We start from the raw sequence: 22,960 nt of genomic DNA on the forward strand, positions 1-22,960 counted from the left end.
ACCAGCACCAGGGCTGGTTCTGCCCCATGGGACAGTGCTGACCCAGCCTCTGTGCGGTGTCCGCACCCACGTGGAGGCACCGGKCGCTGCGTTCTGTCCCCACGGGCGCCTCGCTGGTGCCACCACCCTGCAAGTGACCCCACATCCACGTGTTCCTTCAGAGCATCCCTCRTGCCCTCCATCCCCAGGGGTGCAGGGTGCCTGGTGTCCTGGTGCCGTGTCCCCCGCGGCAGCGAGTCGGGGTCTGCAGCGCCCCGRGGGTCTCAGGGCCGCGGCGGCCGCGGCACGGTGCCGGGATGGCCGCGGGGCTCGCAGTGTCCCCGCTGCACAGGGTGCTCGGGCCGCRGGGTGCCCCTTTGGCCGTCGCGGGGAGCGCGTCCCGGGTGCACCCGAAAGCACAAAGAGGATGTTGCGGCACATCCTCTTTTTCGGGCTCTGCTCGACACCACGTGCGCAGCGGCCTCGGTGCCGGGTTCGGGTGCCGCGGAGCAGGGTTGGCAGGGGGGCTCTCCCGATGGCACCAGGCGCAGAGCCGCGTCCACCCGTGGCCGCGGAGCCGCACCGTGCAGCACTGCGGCCTCGCGGGAGCCTGCACCAAACCCCGTGCACGGCMCTCGGGACAAGCCATGTGCAGCCCRTGGTGCACGGAGCGCCGGGGCTGCGCGAGCGCCCCGCTGCATCCCCCGCGGGGCCACGGCCACGTCCTGCCGGGATGCGAGGCCTTCCGCAGCGCCGCCGGGACCAGGTGGCCGCCCCTTGCAGCACGTTCCTCTTCTTTCCCATTCCAATTTGCAGCGTCGAAACTTGTGGAGTGTCTTTAACTGATAATTTGTTTAACTCYCTACCTCCTAATTGGACCAAGATGTAGCTCGGTAGCTTTATCTCTTTCCTATTCCTCATTTTATTTCGGTTTCAATTAGTGAGCGTGCCTTCAGCGAGAGGCTGAGATTGTTTTTCTATCTGCTACAAGATTTGCCTGCRAGAGAAATACGTTTTATTGCCTGTCTTCTCAGATGCTCAAATAGCATGTCCCCTTCGTAGGCAATGGGGGGACCAAGCAGCAAGTTCACCCTAGATCTGGTCCTCCCATGCGCTGCTGCCGCGCTCTCCTTGGAGCTGGGGAGGGTTCCCCTGTTGGCATCTCCCGTTTCACCAAAAAACGGCTTCAATCTCCCCAGCTCGTGCTCACATTTTAAAACTGAAAGGAATAAGCGTGGAAACTTGGCTCGTGTGTCTCTTTACCTGACAGATATTAACCCATAAAAGGGAAATCAGCAGATAAAAAGGAAATCCTAGAAACCTGAAACTTAAAAAAACTGGTTTCACAACTGTCATAAAAAGGCAGCATTGAAATGGGTCTACCTTTGCAGGCACAACAGAAACAGAGAGATGAGTAATTAAAAGCTCTCTTTAGCTGTTTTTCCCTGTAGAATATATCTAAATATGTATTTTGGTGCAAATACTAAACCGCATTGCTGCTGGCTGGCTGGATGTTGGGGTTTCTTCTTCYGATCACTTTTGCCGCCAGTTAAACGATGCTTTTCTCCCTCAGATCACTTTTCCCGGGCTGTAACTTCACCAGGCCCATTCCCGAAGTCCCCTCGCACGCTGCTTTGCAAGGATTAGGCTCAGATGTAAAGATGTTCCTAACAAGTCCTGTGCAAGGGCAAGCTGCCCTTGGGCTTTCCAAGGCGGATGCTCTGTGCACRAATGGCTTCGGACACTCCACCTCTTTGAGCTTTCGGGCTTATTTTATTCCCATGATTTATCCTAAACTAAATTACTCATTTTTATACAGTCTGCAATTTTGACGCTTACTGTTAATCTTTGTGCCTTCTTTTGCAAACCTGTGCTAACAAGTCTCCTGTCCTGAAATTTTGCGTCCATGAGTTAAATCCTCAGCTCCAAGGAACTTCCCAATGTGCTTCCCAATCTCTGCTTCTTTCTGCTCCCCCCAAGCCCCTAATTTCCTTGAGAAGCGGAGCAACTTCTCTCGTCGAGGTTGTTTGTCACTTGTTTAGGGCCTCTGGTTTCAGGTGGTCCCATCGCTTCCCCAGCAGCATCTCAGCCACAAGTGGACACGTCCCCTGCACCGGCCACCCCGGGGACCTTGGCCAGGCTCTTCTCATGTTCTTTCCTTGTCCCTTCCGAGCACCCTAAAGGCAAAGACTTCATCTGAGTGGAGGGATGTAATGCAGAGCGTGACACCACTGACCTTAATTCCTCTCCAGGAGACCCCATTTAAACAATGACCTTAAGTGCTCTTCTGCATTTGTGCTATTTATTGATATCTTTCCTAAAAAACAGGGAACCTCTCTGGGTATCGCTTACATTTTAACTTGGCTAATTTAGATTAGTAATCTCTGTATTTCCATGGCATTAAAAAGAGTGAATGAGACTTTTATCTATTTACTCCTAATTTTATATTGTGGTTTCCAGCAAGTTTTGTGTTTGGATGAATTTTAGAATTAAGTTCTAATAGAAAAAAAAAAAAAAAGAATCAGTTTTTATTAATTGATGTCTAAGCTTACCAAATTTTTCCGCATTAAAATGAACAGTCACCAAAAATGTGAGCCCGTAGCTGCTTCTATAAAGAAGTGCACTGAAATGTTGCTTTTTGGGTTGCTTTTTGCAGCCTTTGGTGCTCTAGAACTAGTAAAATTCCATCTTTCCGCTTTCATTTTTTGGTGACAGGCTGTAAGAAAAAGCCTAACTTAAAAAAATGTGGGATTATTACCTGTGTGTCTGCAGAAAAGCCTGGCTTTCCTGCACGGCCTAGTGCTAGTTATTTCCACCAGACCAGAGGTTTCTACTTCTTTGCAACATGAGCACTGGATTTGCAATGCCCGAGTATTAACTCTCATTTCGTTTTTTATCCACTGCAAATTTAGACCTTGACACAAGTCAAAGGTTTTAAATTTGCACTGAATTATTTTGAAAAGCAAATTATATTTAATTTCAATGTTTGAAGTTTGATTTTTTTGACCGATAAAAGTGATTGTTTTCCCTAGCCTGGCATTAGTTTTCCCCTAGAGTCCTTATTCTTCAGTTTTGTAGTGCAGCCAAGGAAGTGGTGGGAGGCAACGGCAGTGAAAAATCCACGAGGATATTAAATGTTGAAGGATTAAACAAAAAAAGAAAATCCCACATGAAATTCACAGAGCCTGTATCCTGCTTCTTCCCTAACGCGCAGCGGTGTGTATCGGAACGAGAGAGGGAAAAATGAAATCATAAATTAGGCAGTTGTGACCAAAGAGCTTTCCCCCAACTCCTAGCACGCACTGTTGCGAGCACCTCAGCAGGGAGAGCTGCTTGCTGCACGCTTGCTGCAACCTTGCTGCACGCTTGCTGCAACCTTGCTGCACGCTTGCTGCATGCTTGCTGCAACCTTGCTGCACGCTTGCTGCATGCTTGCTGCATGCTTGCTGCATGCTTGCTGCACGATTCCTGCTTTTTCTTGCTCATCCCAGTTAGCAGGAAGAGCTGCTTGCTGCACATTTGCTGCACATTTGCTGCATGCTTGGTGCATGCTTGCTGCACATTTGCTGCAYGCTTGCTGCATGATTCCTGCTTTTTCTTGCTCGTCCCAATTCCCTAAGTGGAAACCCCTCTCCGGAAGGCTGCAATGGATGCAGCTAAACAGGCCGGCTCATTCCCGAGCTGCGAGCAAGGGGCAGCGTGGGCCTGGATGGCAACAGAGAGTTTCTGCCAACTCTCATTACTGGTATCATGTAAAATTGYTGCAATTGACGCAGGTCAGAGAAAAATAAATCCCCAATTTGTTTATTCTGAACGGCTGACATTTGACTGGGAATTTGTTTATTCTTGGATGTGCGGTTGACATTTTCCCTGTACCTTTGGCTCTCCTGGGATCCTTGYGTTATCTGAGCAGCCGTAAGGGGGAACGATTGTTGAAAGCAGGAAAACTTAATCTTAAGCCCAAAACAGTGGCCAGCTGGTCCGTGATCCGGTGTATTACCCTTCYCTCCATTGAATTCGCTTTCCAAAATTCATGCTGGCTATTGAACGTTGGTGCTCCCACAGCACAGAAACGCATCGTGCCGACGCTCTCCGCACGTGAGGTCTCATCTCAAAAGGGCAGTTTTGGGCTGAACGTTGTGTTCTGAACGAAGTGCAGGGGCTCCTCCGACATCTGCCCCTTGGGATGTGGCTCATGGTGGCAGGGACACAGGGAGCCTGCGGCTCCCRTTCCCCAGCATCTCCCAATGCTCGGGATGACCATTGCTCCCAGTGTTGCTAGAAGTGGCCAATTATAGGTTTGTTGCTGAGGGTTTGGGGGAGACATTGGCCATGGGGCAGGAGGGGTCCCGGGAGAGGGGATTGCAGGTTGGGAATGCCATGGGAGCATTGCCTGGTGTGGGAATATAAATCTCTCGTAGCATTTCTCCCGGTAAAACACATCTCCAGCATCCGGACCTGCGGAGGAGCAGGACGTGTTAGCCCTGCGAGGAGCAGGTTATTGAAGGGCTGGTTCAGCTAGTCGTGTTGCAGCCCACCAAGCACATCTAGATCTCCGGAGCAAGCTTAAGAGACTGCAGTGAGGTCAGTCTGTGTAATACCTGGATTTGGGAAAGCTGACGCGGAATTTGCACGTGGTGGAGGAGCGCGGGCGCAGCGAGCAGTGGTTGTGGTGCTCCRGAGGCGGCGGAGTGACAGCTCGGATGGAGGCAACGCTGGTGGTGGCCACATCCTCCTCCTCCTCCTCGTCCCTTTTTGGAAAAAAATAACCCAAACAGGCAAAATTAAATATGCGCATTGCCTTTAGCCTGAAATGGCTTTTTCCTTTTTTAATAACGCCGTTTTCCCAGGCTGGCTTCTGYGTTAATGGTTTCCTGGGCTGAGGTCACAGCCCAGGGTGATGTCACCTCGCTGCCAAGGCAGCTCCTCTGATGTAGTTCCGGCAACTGGGGCAGTAACTCGGTTAATTCCGCATTAGAGCCCTTGTTACTTGGGATGTGTTTTCCGTGCAGGATCAGAGAGCGCCGGGCACGAGCTTCCTTTCGAGAAGAGGGAGGTCTCTAATTAGCTGACGTTGAGGAGATGCGGGGAGCGGGCGGCAAGACGAGGGCAACGCAAGCTGCACTCTGATCAATTTGCAAAAAGCGTCGCYGTTTGAGAAGGGCTTTATTAGACTATCTGGAGAAATCTGTAATGATCTGCCAATGCAGGGAGCGTGCCCAGGCTTGTCGCCCAATTATTTTCCATGGGCAATTAGCAGCTCCGAGGAGCTCCGTGCAGCAGCCGTCTGTAGTGCGACGAGCGCTTGCCGCCCTGCACTGCTGCTGCAGCTGGCGAGACGTCCTGCGCTCCATTCCTTACGTCTATGGACCTATAGGATTTATACGCCTTCTTAACCCAGACATAGCAAACCCCATGCATAGCATGTACATGAAGTGTAGCTTACACATAGCACAGCTGTGGCTGCCATTGGCTTTAATGTGACTTTAAATTCCTGGAGGAACGGTGGAGTTTGGGACTGTTTTTGGCGCTGCCATTGCCATGTGCATGCAAATGTATCTGGAATGTATATACATGCATTAATATTTATGGGRAGTCTGTTAGTGAGTGCATTTGCAGCCCCTGAGCGAGGCTGGGCTTGGCTTGCCGGTGGGGTAGGAATTGCGCTTGGTTCCCCGGAGGATCGCAGGGCTCGCTCTCCGGAGCAAGGGCTTTCCCTTGCCCTCTTGGAGCACATCTGCCTTGGGAGGAGCTGTGGGCTCCCAGTGACCTCCAAGAGGCGGCTGCTGCTTTGGCCCGCGTCCTCATCACTCACGTGGACGCTGCTGCCGGGCGAGCGCGTGCCGGGGTCCCCGGGGACACCCGCAGGTCCCTGGGGACAGCCGCAGTGCTGACGAGGCGCGGAGGCGCCGGGCTCACCTGCCTGGAGCAGCTGTGGAGGACACCGCTCGCACTTCATCACAGAGGAAGGACACCGAGTTCACTGCATCACCTTGGGTCTGGAATGAGGACGTTTCTATTTGTTGACCTTTGTCAGCAGATTCTGGATTACTTGGCATTGAAATGAGCCTCAGAAAGGCAGTTGTGATACAAATGGTCCTGTAAAATGCCTGCCTGTTAAAAGGCACATCAGAAAAAGGTGTATTCCAAACTCGTACCCCTTCTCCATGAGTTAGTGAGTGGCAGGAAATGTCAAACGTCGGAACAGGGCAGTAAATGGAAGACCTTTATTCCGAGGTGTATATTCATTACAGTATTACAGGTCAGCGGGACTGACCGTTGGAATTCACCTTTCCCACAAAASCCCCTAGCACCAGCTGGGTGTTAGTGGCCAAGACGCGGCATTGAAGGAAAGTTCATAGGGTACTTTGCAGAGTGCAGTGGAGATGGAGCAAGGACAAGGCCCAGCTGTGAGGATGCGCTGAGAACGGGGAAGGACTCATGGGGCAGTCGTGCTCGATCGCTTCATCGTGATAATAAAAACAATGCGTGTTCGGGGACTTTCTGGTGGCTTTTGTTAGCCCATGAGACTCCTATGCGATGAAGGCGGGTATTGCATCAGGTCAGCAGCTGGGGAAGGGAAAAAATCCATTTTTATGGGGTTAGGAAGGGAAAAAAAATCCATTTTTATGGGGGGAGCCCTGGGAACCTGCAGCATCCCTGGGTGAAGGGGCACCCATGCCCGCGGTGCTGCGCCGGGAGCGCTCGGCTCGTGGGAGCAGCTCCGGAGGGGTGGAGGTGACCATAGTCCTTCATGAACATCTAGGGACTTGCTTCCATGAGAAAAGTGGAAATATGGAAAAGGAAAAAGTGATACCTGCRTAAACCTCCTCAGATGAGGCTAAACCCAAGCATTTGTTAAAGATGCTAAAATAAAATAACATCCAATCCCCTGGGGCGTAGCAAGTGCAACGCTTGCTGCCAAGGAAGTGTTGATGCTAAAAGGCACGGGCTACTGTGGAAGGCAGGAGAAGACTTTTTACTTAATCCTGGAAAGAAAGTTGAGCCGCACATTAGCAGGGAGGCACTTACGAGACGTTGCAGAGGAGACAGTGATTATTGGCTGTTATGACAGGAAGTCATTGAGAATTTCCTGAAAGAAGCCCAAGAAGAGCATCTTTGCATTCTGCTCAGTGATTTGGGAGTACTGAGATATTTATAGGAAAATTCCGAGAGGTTGTGTGTGTTTTCCATTATACAGATTTCCTATAAAAAATAAATAAATGTTGCCWCGGCAAACTAATGGTTGTGTATTCTGCGCTCTGCTGCAAAACTTGCCCCTGTTAGATTGTATTGGGCTTAATTTYTTTCTGAATCGCTGACTTACTTTGCAGGAACTGCAGATTTTTTTTACAGTACTGAATGCAAAAGGCTCATAATAAGTGATGCAAAGTTCATATTCAGGAACAAAAATGCGTTGCTGAACTTTTTAGATGCACAACGCCAACGAGCCCTTCTGCATCTTTGTCTACATTCTGAGTCTGTGCCACTGCCACGTCTCTTTGGCTGCGCTGCTTTCAATGCTTCCCTTGTGGTGTTCATGGGGATAACTCGGTGACACAGAGTCACCAATGGCTGAGGTGGGACGGGACCTCTGGAGATTGCCTAGTCCAACCTCTGCTCAAGCTGGGTCACCTGGAGCATGTTGTCCTCATTGCCCAAGACAACATGGGAGTTTACAGCCCCAGCTCTTCCATAGCCTTCTGGAAGCTCTCTGGACATCTGCTCATCCCTATGAGTTTTAGGGGTGCTCCATAAGCAGCAGGATTTCACTGCCCATCCTGCGGACCAAGAGGTRGGTTTGCTCTCCAGGCTTTTGTGCGTGCTAGCGAGCCACGAGTGCAGACGTGGCATCTGGACGTAAAAGTTTGATGAGGGAGAGCAGCGTGGCAGGGCCATCTCCACGTGTGCCCCCCGGGGGACACCCGGCCTGGGCTCTCCCAGGGACATGCAAAGCCAATGACATTGAGGAGCACTTGGCTATGCATGGGCCGGCAGAGGCAGCTGGTGGCATCTAGATCCCTCATCGTCCATCCATCCCCAYTGAAGAGGGGGAGATGTGAGGGGTCTTATGCTTCAGGATCCAAAATAGCTGCAGGATGTGGCCAAGGAGCCTGTGGAACCACYGGGCAGACCCCGGCACATCCATCTCCTCGCGCGGTGGCTCTAGACAAATCGCTCGGCTCGGAGATGTTGACATCTGTGCGGAAGCCTCATTCCATGCCTAAATGCTAAAACATGTCGTTTTTAGAGCGGTTGTGCAAGCGGGCGCATATTGTTCTTTGCAAAGTCGCTCTTGATTAGCTCTTGGATGAATTAATGAGGATCAGACCCACCACCCCATAGAGAAGAGAATGAGAAGTTTTCTGTTGTGTCTGGTGTGGGGGCTGGGGGAAGAAGTCATCATTTCCCCAAACTGCGGGATAGTCTGATCCTATCAATTCTGTTTTTCCAGTAAATGGCCTATTTTTTTTTCCTCATATCCAAATCCTTCAAGCTCTGCCTCAGAGTGTTTTAACAATTAATCTAAAACATATTAATTCTGGTTAATGCTGCTGCCTACACAATGGCTTTTGTTTGGCTTCGCATTAGSGTTGTGTGTGAACTTCCTTCCAAGCTCCTATTCCAATCCTGGACTCATGTGAGGTTGCGAAAGCTGCCATTGCCATTGCCTTGGGAGTGGAGCCACTGTTGCCCTCCCAGGGGAATTGCCCCAGCTCYGGGGGCTGCCAGGTCTCTGGCAGAAGGAACCAGAGGTTGCTTTGGGTGCAGGGCTGCCTTCCCTGCTCCTACAGACAAGTCAGTATTGCGACCCAACCGATTCACTGGGGAAATGTGTGCATTMCCCATCAGAAAATTGGGTCCCTCCGCTAGTTTGAGCCCTCACCCACCCTTGGAGCTTGCTTCTTGACCCATGGGTGGCCTGGGGCGTCTACATGGGCTGCTTGTTGGACTGCTCGTTTTAGCGGGTGCTGCGCATGCACAAAAGCCCTCACGTTTCTCGAGAAGTTGATCGCGCAGGCATCAACAGGATATTATTAGTCCCAAGAACTGACGACAGTTTGACAGGCTGATGCGTAGAGGAAGGAAGTTTACAAACATCTCGGCGAGAGCCATGTCGAGCAGTTGAAGGAAATGAGGCATGTCCTGCTGTTATTGTGCTTATAGCGCCGGGCGTCCCAAGGGGCCCCACCAGCCCATCTTGAGACCTCAGCCTGGCAAAGAACAAGTTGAGTCATATTTTATTTTTGTTGGTTTTGTTACTAGCCTGTTATTGTTCCAATTGTGATGTTGCTTGTAAACAAACTGCCACTATAATTTTATTTGCAGCCATTGAGTGATAGATTAGTCACATACGTGCGGAACGAGCACCCAAGGCTCCTCATTGTTTTGGGTGGTTTTGTTTTTTTTTCGGTGTTGCGACATGTCAGGTCGCTGCCAGGCTGCTGGGTGCAGGTGCTGTGTCCATGGTGGGTCCGCAGGGCTCTGGGTGCCCAGYCCTGCGAGTGCCTTGGGAGGTAACACAGACCCAGCGTCCTGGTGGAAGTGGCACTAATAGACCCAGCGCTGTAGTGCAAGGGACATTAATAGGCCCAACGCTGTGGTGGAAGTGGCACTAGTAGACCTAACATTGTGTTGGAAGTGACAGTAGGCCCAGTGCTGTGGTGGAAGTGGCACTAGAAGGCCCAATGTTGCGATGGAAGTGACATTAGTAGACCTAACGTTGTGGTGGAAGTGACATTAGCAGGCCCAGTATTGTGGTGGAAGTGGCACTAGTTTCACAGAATCACAGAACTACACTAGTAGGCCCAATGTTGTGGTGGAAGTGGCACTAGTAGACCCAATGTTGTGATTCAAGTGACATTAGTAGGCCCAATGTTGTGGTGGAGGTGGCACAAGTGTCACAGAATCACAGTACTACAGTAATAGGCCCAATGTTGTGGTGGAAGTGACACTAGTAGACCCAATGTTGTGGTGGAAGTGACATTATTAGGCCCAATGTTGTGGTGGAAGTGGCACTAGTAGACCCAACGTTGTGGTGGAAGTGACATTAGTAGGCCCAAYGTTGTGGTGGAAGTGACATTAGCAGGCCCAACATTGTGGTGGAAGTGGCACTAGTGTCACAGAATCACAGTACTACTCTAGTAGGCCCAACGTTGTGGTGGAAGTGGCACTAGATGTCAGGGCTGGAGGTGTGAAAGCCCTGTCCAAGCCTGCAGGTGCTTGGGCTAAGGAAGGAGCCCCCACGGGCCCCCATTCCCCTTCCTGCTCCCCAGCAGTTCCAGTCTCGCATGTTCACAGCTCCCCCAGGCAGCCGGCCATGCTCACAGCATTGCAGATGGTTTCTGGCCAAGGTCGGTGGCATCCTCTGGTGAAGAAGTGKCAAATCACAGCAGTTTTGCCCCAGAGGAGCCTAGTGCTGGTGCTGCCCTGTGGCACTCAAGCTCCATAACGAGCATCCTACCTCATTGACTGCTCCTGGCTCCTTGTGCCTCTTTGCCAACCCATTTCCCATATTCCAGAGCATCCTCTGGCTGCATCCCCACGATGATGGTTCTCCCATGCTGAGGTTGCCCATGCTGATCAGGAGCTTCTCCTGGCTCCGGGTCCCCTTCTCAGCTCCTCCCCAGAGCACAATGGGGTGCCAGGACATACACTGCGTGGAARGAAGAGGTGGAAAAACGCATTAGAAATCCGTATGTTTGTAGCCATGGCTGGTTGCAGCGCAGCTGCTGGAGCTTTGGGCTCTAGCACCGCAGAGCACCTTGAGAGCAGCGCTGCAAAGGGGAGCAAGGCCCAAACTGAACCGAGTCAGAGCGAGKGCTGACTCTCTTGTTCGTGTTCGTAGCGCAGCTTTATTACTGAAGGTAAGACAGATAGCTGGGCACTACTCCAAACTCCTGGCAGTTTTCCTTTTCCAAGGCACTAATATTGGGATTAGCATGTTGCTTTAAAGCCATTACCTTTCTTCACCTTCATAATTGCTTGTTCTTAGGGGAGAATGCTGAAAACTCAGCACTCATAAAGTAGGCTTGTTATGCAACGTATGTAAAATTATATTTTGTTATCCCTGGGATTTATTTTAATCTGTGTGCATTTTTGTGTGCTTTGCATTTGTGTGTTCCTCGGTTGTTTAAGCGTATATATGGCTCACCGGTGATGGGCCAGCAGCAGAACTCGAGCCACGGCTCCTTTCGTGTTGCAAAAAGTTATCAGTCTCCCTGCAGGAAATTATTTGTGGGCAAATGCTGCTATGCTGCCCATGGGAATCACCATGGCATGGGCTGCTRCAGGAACCATAGTAATCCATGAACAGCAGAGCTTCCTTGCATATATATATAGACCACCGTTATATAGCACATATATRTCAATAGATAGAGCAGGTTAGGTAGGCACAAGGCCTTGGGAGCCTTTGGCATCKCAGCTCAGGGAGCTGAAATGAAGGAAGAGGCAGCAGAAGAGAGTGCTTACTGCTCCAGCTGAGTGGATCCCGGGCCCTCGGGGGAGGTTTTGGTCTTTTCTTGGGAGGGGAAATAGCTTGGATGAAAGATAGAAGGCTATGAAATAAGTTTAACAGCAGGAAGTTGTGTAAACATGATTAATTCCATTAATGGGAACTTTCAAATGGGAGGTTGCCGGTCCTTGTGCACCTACCTTCCTTGTGCAGCATCATGCAGAGCTCAGAAACGCTTGCATTAGGTCAAGCATTAAAAAAGTGGCACGAGAAGGATGTGCTTGGTGAGTGGCTTGGGAAGAGCAAGMAAATGCAATGCTGTCGGTGTGTCTGAGAGGAGGAAGGTTTGGAAGGTGTCATGTCACATTTTCCTGCTATGTTTTACTTGTCCTGTATGAATTACAGCTTGCAAGRCTGGACAAGGCAAACAGGAGAACACTGCGAAACCAGTATGAAAGATGCTGCTTCTTGGAGCGCCCGGCTGTTTGTTCTTCCTTGTTTGCAGGAACAAAGCGGCCCAACCCCAGCACCAGGRCAGGCTGCAATTCGGGTTATAAAGCTAGTTCTGGAAGGAGTATTCACTCTGAATTGGGGGGTGCCAGGACGTGGGCATCGGGCTGCACCAGCTCGCAGGGTGCTTTGAAAAGGACGAGGCACCTGCATTTATTCTCCCTACTCTTTAATTAATGAATKTCTCAAAGATGATAACTATATCTGTGCATCCATGCATCCTACCATGCATCCTGCCGTGCATCCATCCATGCATCCCTCTCTAAGTGGCTGGGTGGGTTTCCACGGTTGGCCCCGTGTCCCCAGGGTGCCCTGTGCTGCACAAGGCGATGCAGCTGACACGGGTCCCGCTGCCTTTTCATGGTACGGGGATGCGGCAGAATCAAAGCGGGCAGGATGAAAGCACAAAAGCTTCCTGTTTCCAGCTGTTTTCCTCAGCAAAAGGGTTTTTTTTTTCATTTTTTTTTTTCTTTTTCTTTTTCTTTTCAGAGACGATGCTTCCTTTTAAGGGGCTTTTAATCTGCAAACTGTTTCCTCAGTTTATTTCGCTACAGTAAAATGTGTTCCCTTTAGGTCATATCTGTGCCTTTTGAAAATCAACCTGCCCTTTTCAGTAGTTTTATTTGCTACTCAAAAGAACAAACATGACTTTATAAAAAACCTTTAATGAAGTACAAAGACCAATAAACCTTTTGCCACTAGAGCTGAAAATTTATAGCGATTTTTTTTTTTTTGAAGAGAAATCTTGAATAAATTAAGTGAGAAAATATACCGGCTTCATGACACTTTAGACATTTTGGTGTGTTTAGTATTCAGACTCTAGCATTCTTGCCTTTGCTTAGGGTACAAAAAGAAGGTTTAGAGTCACATGTCACCAGTTAAAAAGAAAATATTTTGTTCGGGGACACTAGCAACTTAAATAATGGAAGAAACGGTCATTTTGGTTAAAAGAAAAACGAAAAAAGAACCTTTTCACAGCTGCTTAGGTGATGTTACTCTCTCTTCATTAAGCCAATCTCTCCTAGTTCATCATCTTCCAGGGAAAACGAGCTTTATTAAAGTAGCAGCATTGAAGTATTGAAGTATTGGGGACCACCCTGCAAGCAGAGGAATTTAGCGAGCTTGTTTGCTGTTCATGGAGATCCTGGAAAAATAACAGCAAGTTTGGGGAAAGTTGGTGCAATGGCGTGGTTCGGATGCAGCTCTTGGGATGCGGGAACAGGGAGCCGGCCGGGGACCGCGTCCGTCCCCGGCTCCTCGGCCGCGCGGGCAGCGCCCGTCGCGCTGACGAGTTAATTTGYGCTCGCTGCGGCCGCGTGAGCGTAATGAATTAATTCGGCATTCATGTGCATGTCATGCCTTCTCTTTTTAGCTTTCCTCTTACAATGCAGACTTGGTTAGGAGAGACCGCAGCGTCGCGCGCCCGATTCAGTTGTCACCGTCACCTGTGTGCGCTGCTCCCTGGATAAATACATTAATACTCTGCTCCTTTAACGASGGGATGCAATTGGATATTAAACCTAGTAATTGCAAAAAATATATCTTCTACAAGTGCGATTTCTTTTCCAGTGGTGAAATGAGTGTTTTAGAGGGGGACGTGCTGGTGCGTCGCAGCAGTTGTGGCTGGTGCAAAGCTGACCTGACCTTCAGAGCGTGTTTTGACGTGGAACTTTCAATGTATTTCGATGCATTTCAGTGGGACTTTCACATCCAGGGAGCTGTGCTTTTTGGTGGTTGTTTAGCTATTTTTGGACCGTGCGTGTTTTCCTGCTTAGTTCTTTCCATGTAGCATGCCCATGAAGATCTGCACATAAGAGGTAATTCCTGCGGCAGATGTTCTGCCGTGGGCATGGCCGGTCCCTCGGAATTTCTTGTTCATGAAGTGCCTGMGTATTAGTGTGACCTGGAACCGACAAAGATGCAGGCAGAGGACAGAGAGGAGCAGTTTTATGAAGCCAACGGAGAGCATTGGGAGCCTCTTATGCAAGGCACCAATCTGACATTTTACCACGAGACTCAGCGTTTGATGTTTTATTTGGCTGAGGAAAAAACGCTGTGTTTATCTCAGCATTTGTTTTCGTTTTTCCTTGTCAAGCAAAAGGAAGTTTTTAACTTTTGCTTGCAGTGAAAAGCGAGAAAACATGAGCCGAGCTTAACGCACCAGAACGCCCTGTCCAAAGCAGAAGGAAAGCCGAGAAGGAAGCGGGTTTTGCTTAACCCAGCAGGAGCGAGGCCGGTTGGGCTCAGTGCAGCATGACCCAGCCCTGCCCTAGCTTACATTGTAGAACGGAGGGTTTTCCTGCTCAAGAGCAGTCTGGTTTAGTGACTTTAAGCACAGAGGAAGGGGTGCTTGGACAAGGATGGCAGGTTTGCCCAGGCTTTTTGGTGGCAAGGGCTTGGAACTCACTGGGTCCCTACAGGAGAGGTTCTTCTGGCTTCGCAGCAGGCCCGTGGGCTGGGTAGCCCTTCCAAATCAAGGGAAGGCTTAGGCAGCTTTCATGGAAACTTTGGAAAGGATCGTTTTTGTGGAAAAACAGAGAATGAGGAATTTGTTTTAGCAGCGTTGTAACATCACAGATAAAGCCAAGTCTTGCAGCAGTGCTGAGACTGAACACATTGTGTTTTGGCACAGCGTGGACGCAGTGCTCGTGCTTAGTGCTTTCCTGGTGGCTTTGGGGGGAGCTGGCGCCCTGCTTTCAGCAGAAAAGAGCCCAGTCTCATCGCTGCGATCCCTTGCCCTGAGTGCCCCCGTTGTTCATGTGCGCCCATGTCGCGTGCGTGACGCGTGCCCTTGCACTCGCACCTGTGCAAGGAGACGTGATGACGCTGAGGTCTTCCCAAAGCAGCCTGCAGCTAAGGTGCCCTTCTCCAGAGCCAGCAAGCCTAGCAGAAAGCGGCCTCGGGGTGTCCCTGGGCGTTTCTCTGCGCTCTGGGTGAGCTCCCCTTGGGCTCGGCACGGTTTGCACGCAGGGCAGGGTCTGTGCTGGGAGAACCCACTGGAAGAACCCAGGGCTTTGGCCGCAGCGGGTGGAGATGGGGCTGGGCTGCAMTGGAGCTGGGTTTTGGTTATGTGTGCGTTTTTTTTTTTTTTTTCCCTTTTCCTCCACTTTTTCCAGTTACACATTCCTCACTAATCTTTCTGTTTCCAAGAAACATAAATATTGGGAATTAAGCAGCCRCGTCGTGGCCAGCGAGGTACAGGGCCCAGCTGCCGGGTGGTCTGCAGGAGGCGGCTCCGGCCCAGCTGCCTGCCACCTATTTGTGCAAGAACTTGCCTTTATTCTCCCCATATTTGATTTTTGATTTGGTTTTGCAGCTAATTGCTAATTAATCATACTTAAGAACATACTTCGAGGCATTTTTCCCTTTCTGATCTGGTGAGTGACCATACTGTGCTCCTAGTGCCGTGGTGCACAGGAAGCTCGAAGTTTTGGGGGATTTTCCCCCAAAAGTAGGTGCATCCCAGGGCAAGCACGGTGCCCACCTGGCCACCGTGCCATCCTCATGGGCTGCCCACAGCTAATGACACAACTCATGCAGCGTGACCGTGTGGCAAAGTCTTGGATGTGCTTCCCCACCGTGATTCAGCTCGGTTTAGTGACCTGTGGGAAGGGGCTTGGTGTAAACTATTCATATATTATTTTTGCCAGTCAAGAGTTAAATTAAAWCCAGTGTTTTAAACACTGAGTCACCAAAACCAGGGCTGGACCCAGTGCTGCACAACAAGCTGCAAGAAAAATCCCCCGCTTGTGTGTGCCGGCAAGGATGAATAAACCCAATGGTCTTTGCAGGATCTTATTTACAAACACAGTACACGGCATGTTCCCATCTCAGAATAGGCAACTTTTGCTCTTTATTTCCATCCATACTGACACTTGCAGAAAATGGGCATCTTTTTTTTAAAAAATAGGTAATTTTAGGCACCTCGCTCAGGAATTGCTCCGCCAGCTTTGGCACCACTTGTCCAAAGCAGGACTTGCTGCTCAGCCGGTGCACACGCCGTGTTTGCAGCACGTCGTGCTGCAAACAAGAGTGAAAAAATATTAGAGAGAAAGAGAGAAAGAGAGAAAGAGARAAAGRRAGAAAGRRAGAAAGAGAGAAAGARAGAAAGAAAGGAAGAAAGGAGGAAAGGAAGAAAGGAAGAAAAAGAAAGAAAAACCTGTTTTTTTATTTAGCAGCACAGAACTGTCCCAGAAAGGGGCAAGGTGCAGGCAATCAAGAGACTGCAATTAGGAGAGTGCTGCAGGGATGCCATGGTGCTCAGGGACTTAGTGATGGGGACGTGTCCTCAATTGGAGAACATTGGACACGGAGAACCAGGCAGCTGCAGAGGAGCTCTCCCGCAAGTGCCTGATCATCCCCTTCTGCCTTTGGCCAGCTCCTGGTTTGGGATGGGAATGTCCTTCTGCTCCATGCAGGATGATGATGACCTTTGTCATTGAAACTTGCCATCCTTTAGCTCACTCACTGTCCAGGTGCCCATAAACGATCATGAATCTGGAGTGGTCTAGTTCGTTGGAGTCAAGCGAAAATCAAGCCTTGGAATAGAATATAACATATATATTCTGTGGAACATATACAGAACAGAATAGAATTAGGTATGGAATTAGGAGTGTTTCGTAAATGAATCAGGCAACCGGACTTTAGGAATCACATTCAATTTGTGAATGAAAAAAAGAGACAAAAAATAGATAAGAAAGGAGCTGCCGCTGTCCTGCTGGTGTCTCTGCTCCAGGGTGAGCCTGGCCAAGAGCAGACACCTTTTCCCAGGGCTTTCTCATTGCAGCSCAAGCCCAGCCTTGGGTGACGTGATCAGCTGGGCAGTGCCACACGGTGTTGGGTAGAGCAGCATCTCCACCTTTGCCGTCCCACCTGCTGCAGGTCCAGCAGATCTGCTGGAAGCGGCAGGGTGCTGGAGAGAGGCAGAGCAAAGCAACGCGGCGCGAGAGTCGTCCGCGCTGCGAGCGCGGAGCCGGCGTCCCAGGCGTGCTAGAAAATAGCTTGTGTAACCCGAGGAAGCACAATGTGAGGTTTTATGAGCTCATCCCGTGGCAGGACAGCGCGCCGCTTTGTTCTGGGAGCCGAGCTTGAGCAGTTCGGGTTGTTTACACTGCTGAAGTTTTATAGCGAGCGCTGTCAAGCGGGGCCTCAGACCCTGCATGGGGGTTTGTGGGGACTCTCCAAATTCAGGCGTAAAATAAAGTGACCATCTGATTCAAATGAATTTTCCAATTATGTGTGGCTTTWACAGAAGCTATTGAAGTGTATTGTATATATCTGGCAGCTGGTCCTACTTGTTTGGAAAAAAAAAAAAAACCTAAAGCTTTGCATCTAATCCCTTGAGCAAACCAGTGGTAAATTGTTTATCGAACAAGTAGGAGAATTTTCCCATTCCAAATGTGCCCGGGAAGGGTAATTACCTGCACTTTCTGCGTGGGGCCGTCGGGACCCGTGAAACGGGTGTTTTTGCCTTGATTTGTGCCAGCAGGACGGGCCTTACCGCTGCTGCAAGGTCTGCAGAGCGCAAGGGGGTATTGGCAGGCCCCAAATATCTGCTAATCAGGGTTTGCTAGGTGTGATAACTGTCATTAGAGCCTGGCGTTTTTCCACGCTTCTCGCTTTTGACAACTGTAATTGATGCAATGAGAAACAATAAGCAAATGTTAGTATGTCCAGTGTACAAAAGTGTCTTGATTTGGATAGAAACCTTTTAATTGGAAGAGATTTTTGACTCCCCTATAAAATTACTTGTATTGGATAATATACTCTTTTTCTCCTCCTTGAAGATAAAGTTCAAACGGGAGGAAGATGCTTGCCTCTTCTCCCTGTCTTCATCATCTGTTCTGTGCATTTTGGGTCGTGTTCGCATCACGCAGTCAACAGTGTCTTCCCAGCAAATACACGGGTCAGTGTGCCAAAGGGCTTCCTGGTGCAGGGGAAAAAATACCAGCCAGGTGACTTCAGAACTGTTTTTATATGTATATATATATATATATATATATATATATATATATATGACGGAATCTTTGATTCCCCACATGGAAGTTAAGAGCAAGGTGGCCGTGTGCTGCACTGCACCCCTCCTTTGCGTCGCCGTCCCTCTCTGAGCAGCTGCCAAGCAGAGAAGCCACCAGCTCTTGGAGCCGAGGCACCGTTCTCCTCGGTGTCCTCTCCCAAGGCCAGTGCATGCAGCATGTTCAAGGACGTTAAGGCATATGTGTTAATTTTGACTACAGTGTTTTGTCTTTTGGCTTGGAAAGGCATCATAAGTCTTTAGACATCCTTCCTAACACGGATCCAGGGGGTCTCGCTTGGCCCGTGATCTTCCACAGCACTTTTCCCTTTGCAGTCCAGGTGACACAGGCTCAATACCCCTGAACTGTATATTCCAGACATTCACAAAAGGGAAAAAGTCATCAGTTTAAGCACTCTTAATTTCGGTTCATAATTTCTTCTGCCGCTCCTTGAGATGGAGGTGCCCGTTGTGTCCATGATGCTGCTTCCCAGGGCAAAGCAGGGAATGGCATTTCCCAGCCMACGACCTCGGGATTGCCTGTATGTGTCCAAGTTTGCTCAAACAGAATTGTGCTTTGGAGTCATCTAGTCTGTGCTCGCGGGCTGTTCTGGGTGGTTTTCTAAATATTTGTTGTGGATTGCTCCTGCAAAGAGATGCTCCTGTCTTTTTTATTATTTATTTTTGTTTTTATTTCCACATGTGCATTTTTTTCCAGAAAAAACATGTTCATTTTCTGTGCTTGCACTCTCCCTGGGAACATCTCAGGGTACCCAGTGCAGCCTTCCCCAAGGAAAAGGGGGGAAAAARGGACGTTGCAGCCAAGATCACGGCAGCCTTTGCAGGAGGTGTAGGACTCGCTGTAGGGCTCGCAGGACAGAGCTAGCCTGGGACAGCCCCGCGCTCCTTCCCCACGGCCTCTGCTCACCGCAGCACCAGGATGGCCCCAGGTGAACCTGGCTCCGCTGTTCCTATCCAGGCTCTCTGCGCTGCTCAACGGGGCTCGCTTGCCTTGTGCCACCACGRGGGTCATCTACAAATCGCTGGAAAGCCGCCCGGATACCGGAGCACCCGGAGCTGGTGGGACACGAGGGCGCTGCTGGAGCCGCTGCAGCGCTCCCGGCCTCCGTGCCCTCGCTACCTACGGGGCAACACGCACGGCGTGCAAAGCAAATTAGCTCAAGGGAAATTAATAAATTAAGTTTGGGAGCTTCCAAGCTGCCTCGCAATGCATCTATCTCATGCAAACCACATCTCGTGCATTGGTGAATGTCTATACGAGAGCAGCGGGCAGTGGGACACAGAGAGATGTGGACACAGCTATGGTGGGAAGACTTTGCCCGCTTCCATTTCCGTTTGAAAACACAGGAAAAATGCTTTTTCAACAAATTCTCGAGGAAATCAAATTAAATTTTACTACTCTTTATACCTGCTTATGCCTAAGAATAATTTCCATTTTGGTAAGCTCTCAATTTCCCAGCTAAAGAACCAGGTTTGTTTAAAGAATCCATCTCTCTTCCCAGCTAGAGCTTGCATTTTTATGGAGCCCCATGATGTGTGTTTTAGACCGAGTTCCTCCTTTTTGACTGCAGCCGAGATAAAGAATTACTAGTTTAAAACAATAACTACATGTTCCACTGTGATCAAGGAATTAGATAATCTGGCATGTTTGCTTAAGGGGTCTGTATCTTGGGGCTTTTATAGGGCAGTATTAAAGCCCTGAGCCTTCTTATTATGCCAATACCCAGAAGATTGCTTTAATGAGAAGTAAAGGGCCTTTTTCCAATTACAAGGGAATAACTGTATTAAGTTCCTGTGTTATGTCAACCTGCTTTGATTTGATTACTGCGAAAGAAATGGATTTATCTGTCAGTGTTACTTAATTAAGCCTTCTCATTGATGTTTTGCAGAGTAATATAGTGTAGTTTGCACATTTAAGTCTAAATACAAAGAAAATTGGTGGAAAGCTAAGACACGACCCCTGAAGATAAGGTACAAGAGTCATTGCTTTTCATTTTCCCATTTGAACCTGGCTTTGGTGGAAGAACTTGAGCATCACGTAGGCTCCAGGTAGCCTAAAGGGGAGGACGAGGACTTTTCAGGTCCATTCGAGGCTGCTAAAATTTTTGCAACCTGGGCGAATCAGCTCCTTTTTCACACAAGCAGTGTGCCTGTCTATGCAGGGGCAATGGGGAGCAATGGGTTGGTGCATGGATGGGGACAACGGGGAGCAATGGGCTGGTGCATGGACGGGTGCAGCCCGTCCAAGGTTTGGGGAGAGCGGGAGCCGGCGCTCGCACGGTGCAAAGCGAGCGCCACATCCATGCACGAGGAGATGCCTGGTTGCTGTTGGAGCTGCCTCCGTGGCSATGTGTGCACCTCAATGCGGGTCTGCCTCTCGCGGGCCTTGCCTCAAGGATTCACACGGGTTTTGGAAGCTGCGAGGGCGGAGTGATGGCCATCAAAGCCAGGAGGGAAACACGGCCCCTTAGCCAGCTGTGGCCTGGGCTCGGAAGAGTTAATTGCCTGTTACATAACACAAATGATTTTTAAAAATATGCCTAATTAACCTAATAGAATGGTTGATCTGATCTGTCAGGTAAATGATACACATTTTCTTTCTTTTTCTGGGGCTTAATTAAATATTTACCTGYGAGTGTCTGGTGCGATTAACACGTTCATCTGTTACGGAGGCGCGCGGCGCTGCGGCGAGGGGCGCCGCTGACGTGCAGCGCGGCGCCGTGGCCGTGCGGAGCGCCCGCGCCGCGCGCTTCGGCGCCCGCTTCATTGCAGCGAGGCTGAAGCTGCTCTTGGTTCGTGGTGAACAGCGAGCAGCAGTATTTCACTGAGCTGCTCTGGGATGCACACGGGTGTGAGTTGGGAAATAGCACTTAAATGCCTCAAAATGGTGATTCAGATGGATGGCAAGCCAATCATGATGCCATGAGTACCCCGGTAGGGTCTCATCCATGAGCTGCTGGAGGATGTGCTTAGTGGTCATTGTAGAGTCATGGAATTGCTAGGGTTGGAAAAGACCTTCAAGATCATCAGGTCCAACCGTGGCCTTGTTTGCTGGAGTTTGCCCCAGAGCGAGCGCAGTTTGGGTGGTTGCTCTCATGGTTGGGCTGTTCGGACCGTGTTGCTCTTGTGGTTGGGTGGCTGGCATGTGATGCTGCAGGAGATAGAGGATGCACTGATGGACCTGAGCTCATGGAACGGCTCATGGATCTCAACAGCTTCTGCAGGAGGTCAAGGGGACCGGTGGCACGTGGCCTTGTGGCTGTCCCAGCCTGGCACTTGTGCAGGGGTCCACATCCAACGCAGCATGACGTGGTACCAGGAGGCCTTAAGAGCAATGGGGGAACTTGATGSAAGGGGGGTTGTTTCTTTGGGAGAGACTCAGGGAGAGTGCAATCAAATGGCTTTTGTTTATTCCCTTGCAAAATCCTGGGAACTGTGGAGCAGTCACGTGCAAAGTGTGGTCCTGGCCTCATCTCTGTTGAGGGAAGTTTGAAGGTAGCTGGGTAGGTAGCACCTTTCATGGCCATTCCTGGAGACGCCCCCTCAAACGGAGCGGGGAACGGGCACAGCATCCCAGGCCGAACCGTGCAGAATTACCGGGAGATTGTGCTGAATTTGCTATCCAGGGATAGGGGAAAAATAGAAACTTCCSCGCCGTGCTTAGCTGTGAGGAGGTGCTGCCCTGCTCCTCGCTGCGACCCGCGCACCCGCCTCAACGCTTCTGCAAAATGGGAGCCTCCAYGAAGCAAAGCGAGTTCCGCTTGCCCCAGGATCCTGCCTTCTGCTCCCAAGCTTTCCCGCTCGGCTGGGTGGCTCCGTGCCCGTCGGGATCCCGCGTCCGTGCGGATGCTGGGCRCGGGGTGCGCAGCCGCTGCCCAACACGGCGCCGCCGGAGGAGCTGTTCTGTTGCAAGCTCAGGTTCCTGAGGGTCCAGTTCATTTCTGCTGTGAATTTAAATGAGTTAATTTAAGCAGTGGGTCAGAAGCCACTACCATCCGAGTAGCCCTGTGCCTGATTCTTAATTAAAGGCAACAGGAGATTAATTTGAAACATTAATTTAAAAGTGCCTATACAAAAGGAAAGAATTATTGCAATAAAGCCTAAAGAACTTTTTTGTCCCTAGATGTAGAAGACAGAACTAGCTCAGGGTCCTGGGGGAATACAGGACATCCTAGTCCATCCAGGGTAAGTATATCTAATCTTTTTCCCCAAACCAGACTTCCTCAATATGTAAATTTACAATCTGAAACACTAGTTTTACACCTGATTGCATAAAAATACGGGCATGCCGAGCTGGCTGCAGCCTGCCCTCTCTTCCAAATTGCTTTTTATGGTATTTCCCGTATGTGTGTGCTTGTTGAAGCGCCGGGGCCGGCCCCGTGGCCGTGTTYGGCACCCCGGCCGCGCGGGCAGGGCGCTGGGTGCTCGGCTCCGCTCCAGCCCTGCTGCTCGGGGCCGAGCCCGAGTGCCGCGGCTCGCAGCGCCCGCACACAACGTGCGAATAAACCCGGCCGTGCCCGCGCTGGCCGCGAAGCGCCCTTGCACGCCTGCGCTTAGGGCCGGCTTAAATTGCCTTTTAATTGATTCCTAGCCAACGGGGAGGATGCAGCCCCGGGTCGGCGCCCAGCAGGTCCCCATGAGGAGGTGYGGGGAGGTCCCCGTGCTCCCGCTGCCCGTCCCGGTGCCCCGGGGCCATCCCAGCAGGTCCCGGCCGGTCCCGCCTGCTTAGCATCCATTACGTCATTACCTCCCGCATCTGCCCGCTTTATTTTTACCCCTTTTTCTGAGCTTGACACTTGTATTGCTTTCYGGGGAAAAATGTTTTGAAAAGTAAATTCTAAATTTGCACACACGATTATTTATGCATGCAAAAGCTTGAATGTGAGCGTACAATTGCGTTTTGGGGTATAAAGGAAGGAGCACGAGCCCGGGAAGAGTCCTGAAGTTTCAATCAAGCCTGTGCATTAACCGGCGCAGTTGCT

General features: G+C 50.3%; 1 protein-coding gene across 6 annotated transcripts in view; it reads left to right on the forward strand.

The window, feature by feature from the left end:
- TCF4 (transcription factor 4) overlaps positions 1-22,960 on the forward strand; it is a 147,323-nt gene that overhangs the window by 19,909 nt on the left and 104,454 nt on the right. For 5 of the 6 annotated variants that reach the window (XM_026039196.1, XM_026039208.1, XM_026039201.1 and 2 more), the window contains exon 2: positions 22,102-22,163. The exons of the other annotated variant lie outside the window; for it this stretch is intronic. In XM_026039196.1, coding sequence (XP_025894981.1) covers positions 22,102-22,163 — 62 coding nt within the window. The remainder of the gene's footprint in view (positions 1-22,101; positions 22,164-22,960) is intronic. 6 annotated transcript variants of the gene reach the window in all.

Source organism: Nothoprocta perdicaria, unplaced genomic scaffold (assembly GCF_003342845.1).
Source record: "Nothoprocta perdicaria isolate Ctin4 unplaced genomic scaffold, notPer1 scaffold_10, whole genome shotgun sequence".
Lineage (NCBI taxonomy): Eukaryota > Metazoa > Chordata > Aves > Tinamiformes > Tinamidae > Nothoprocta > Nothoprocta perdicaria.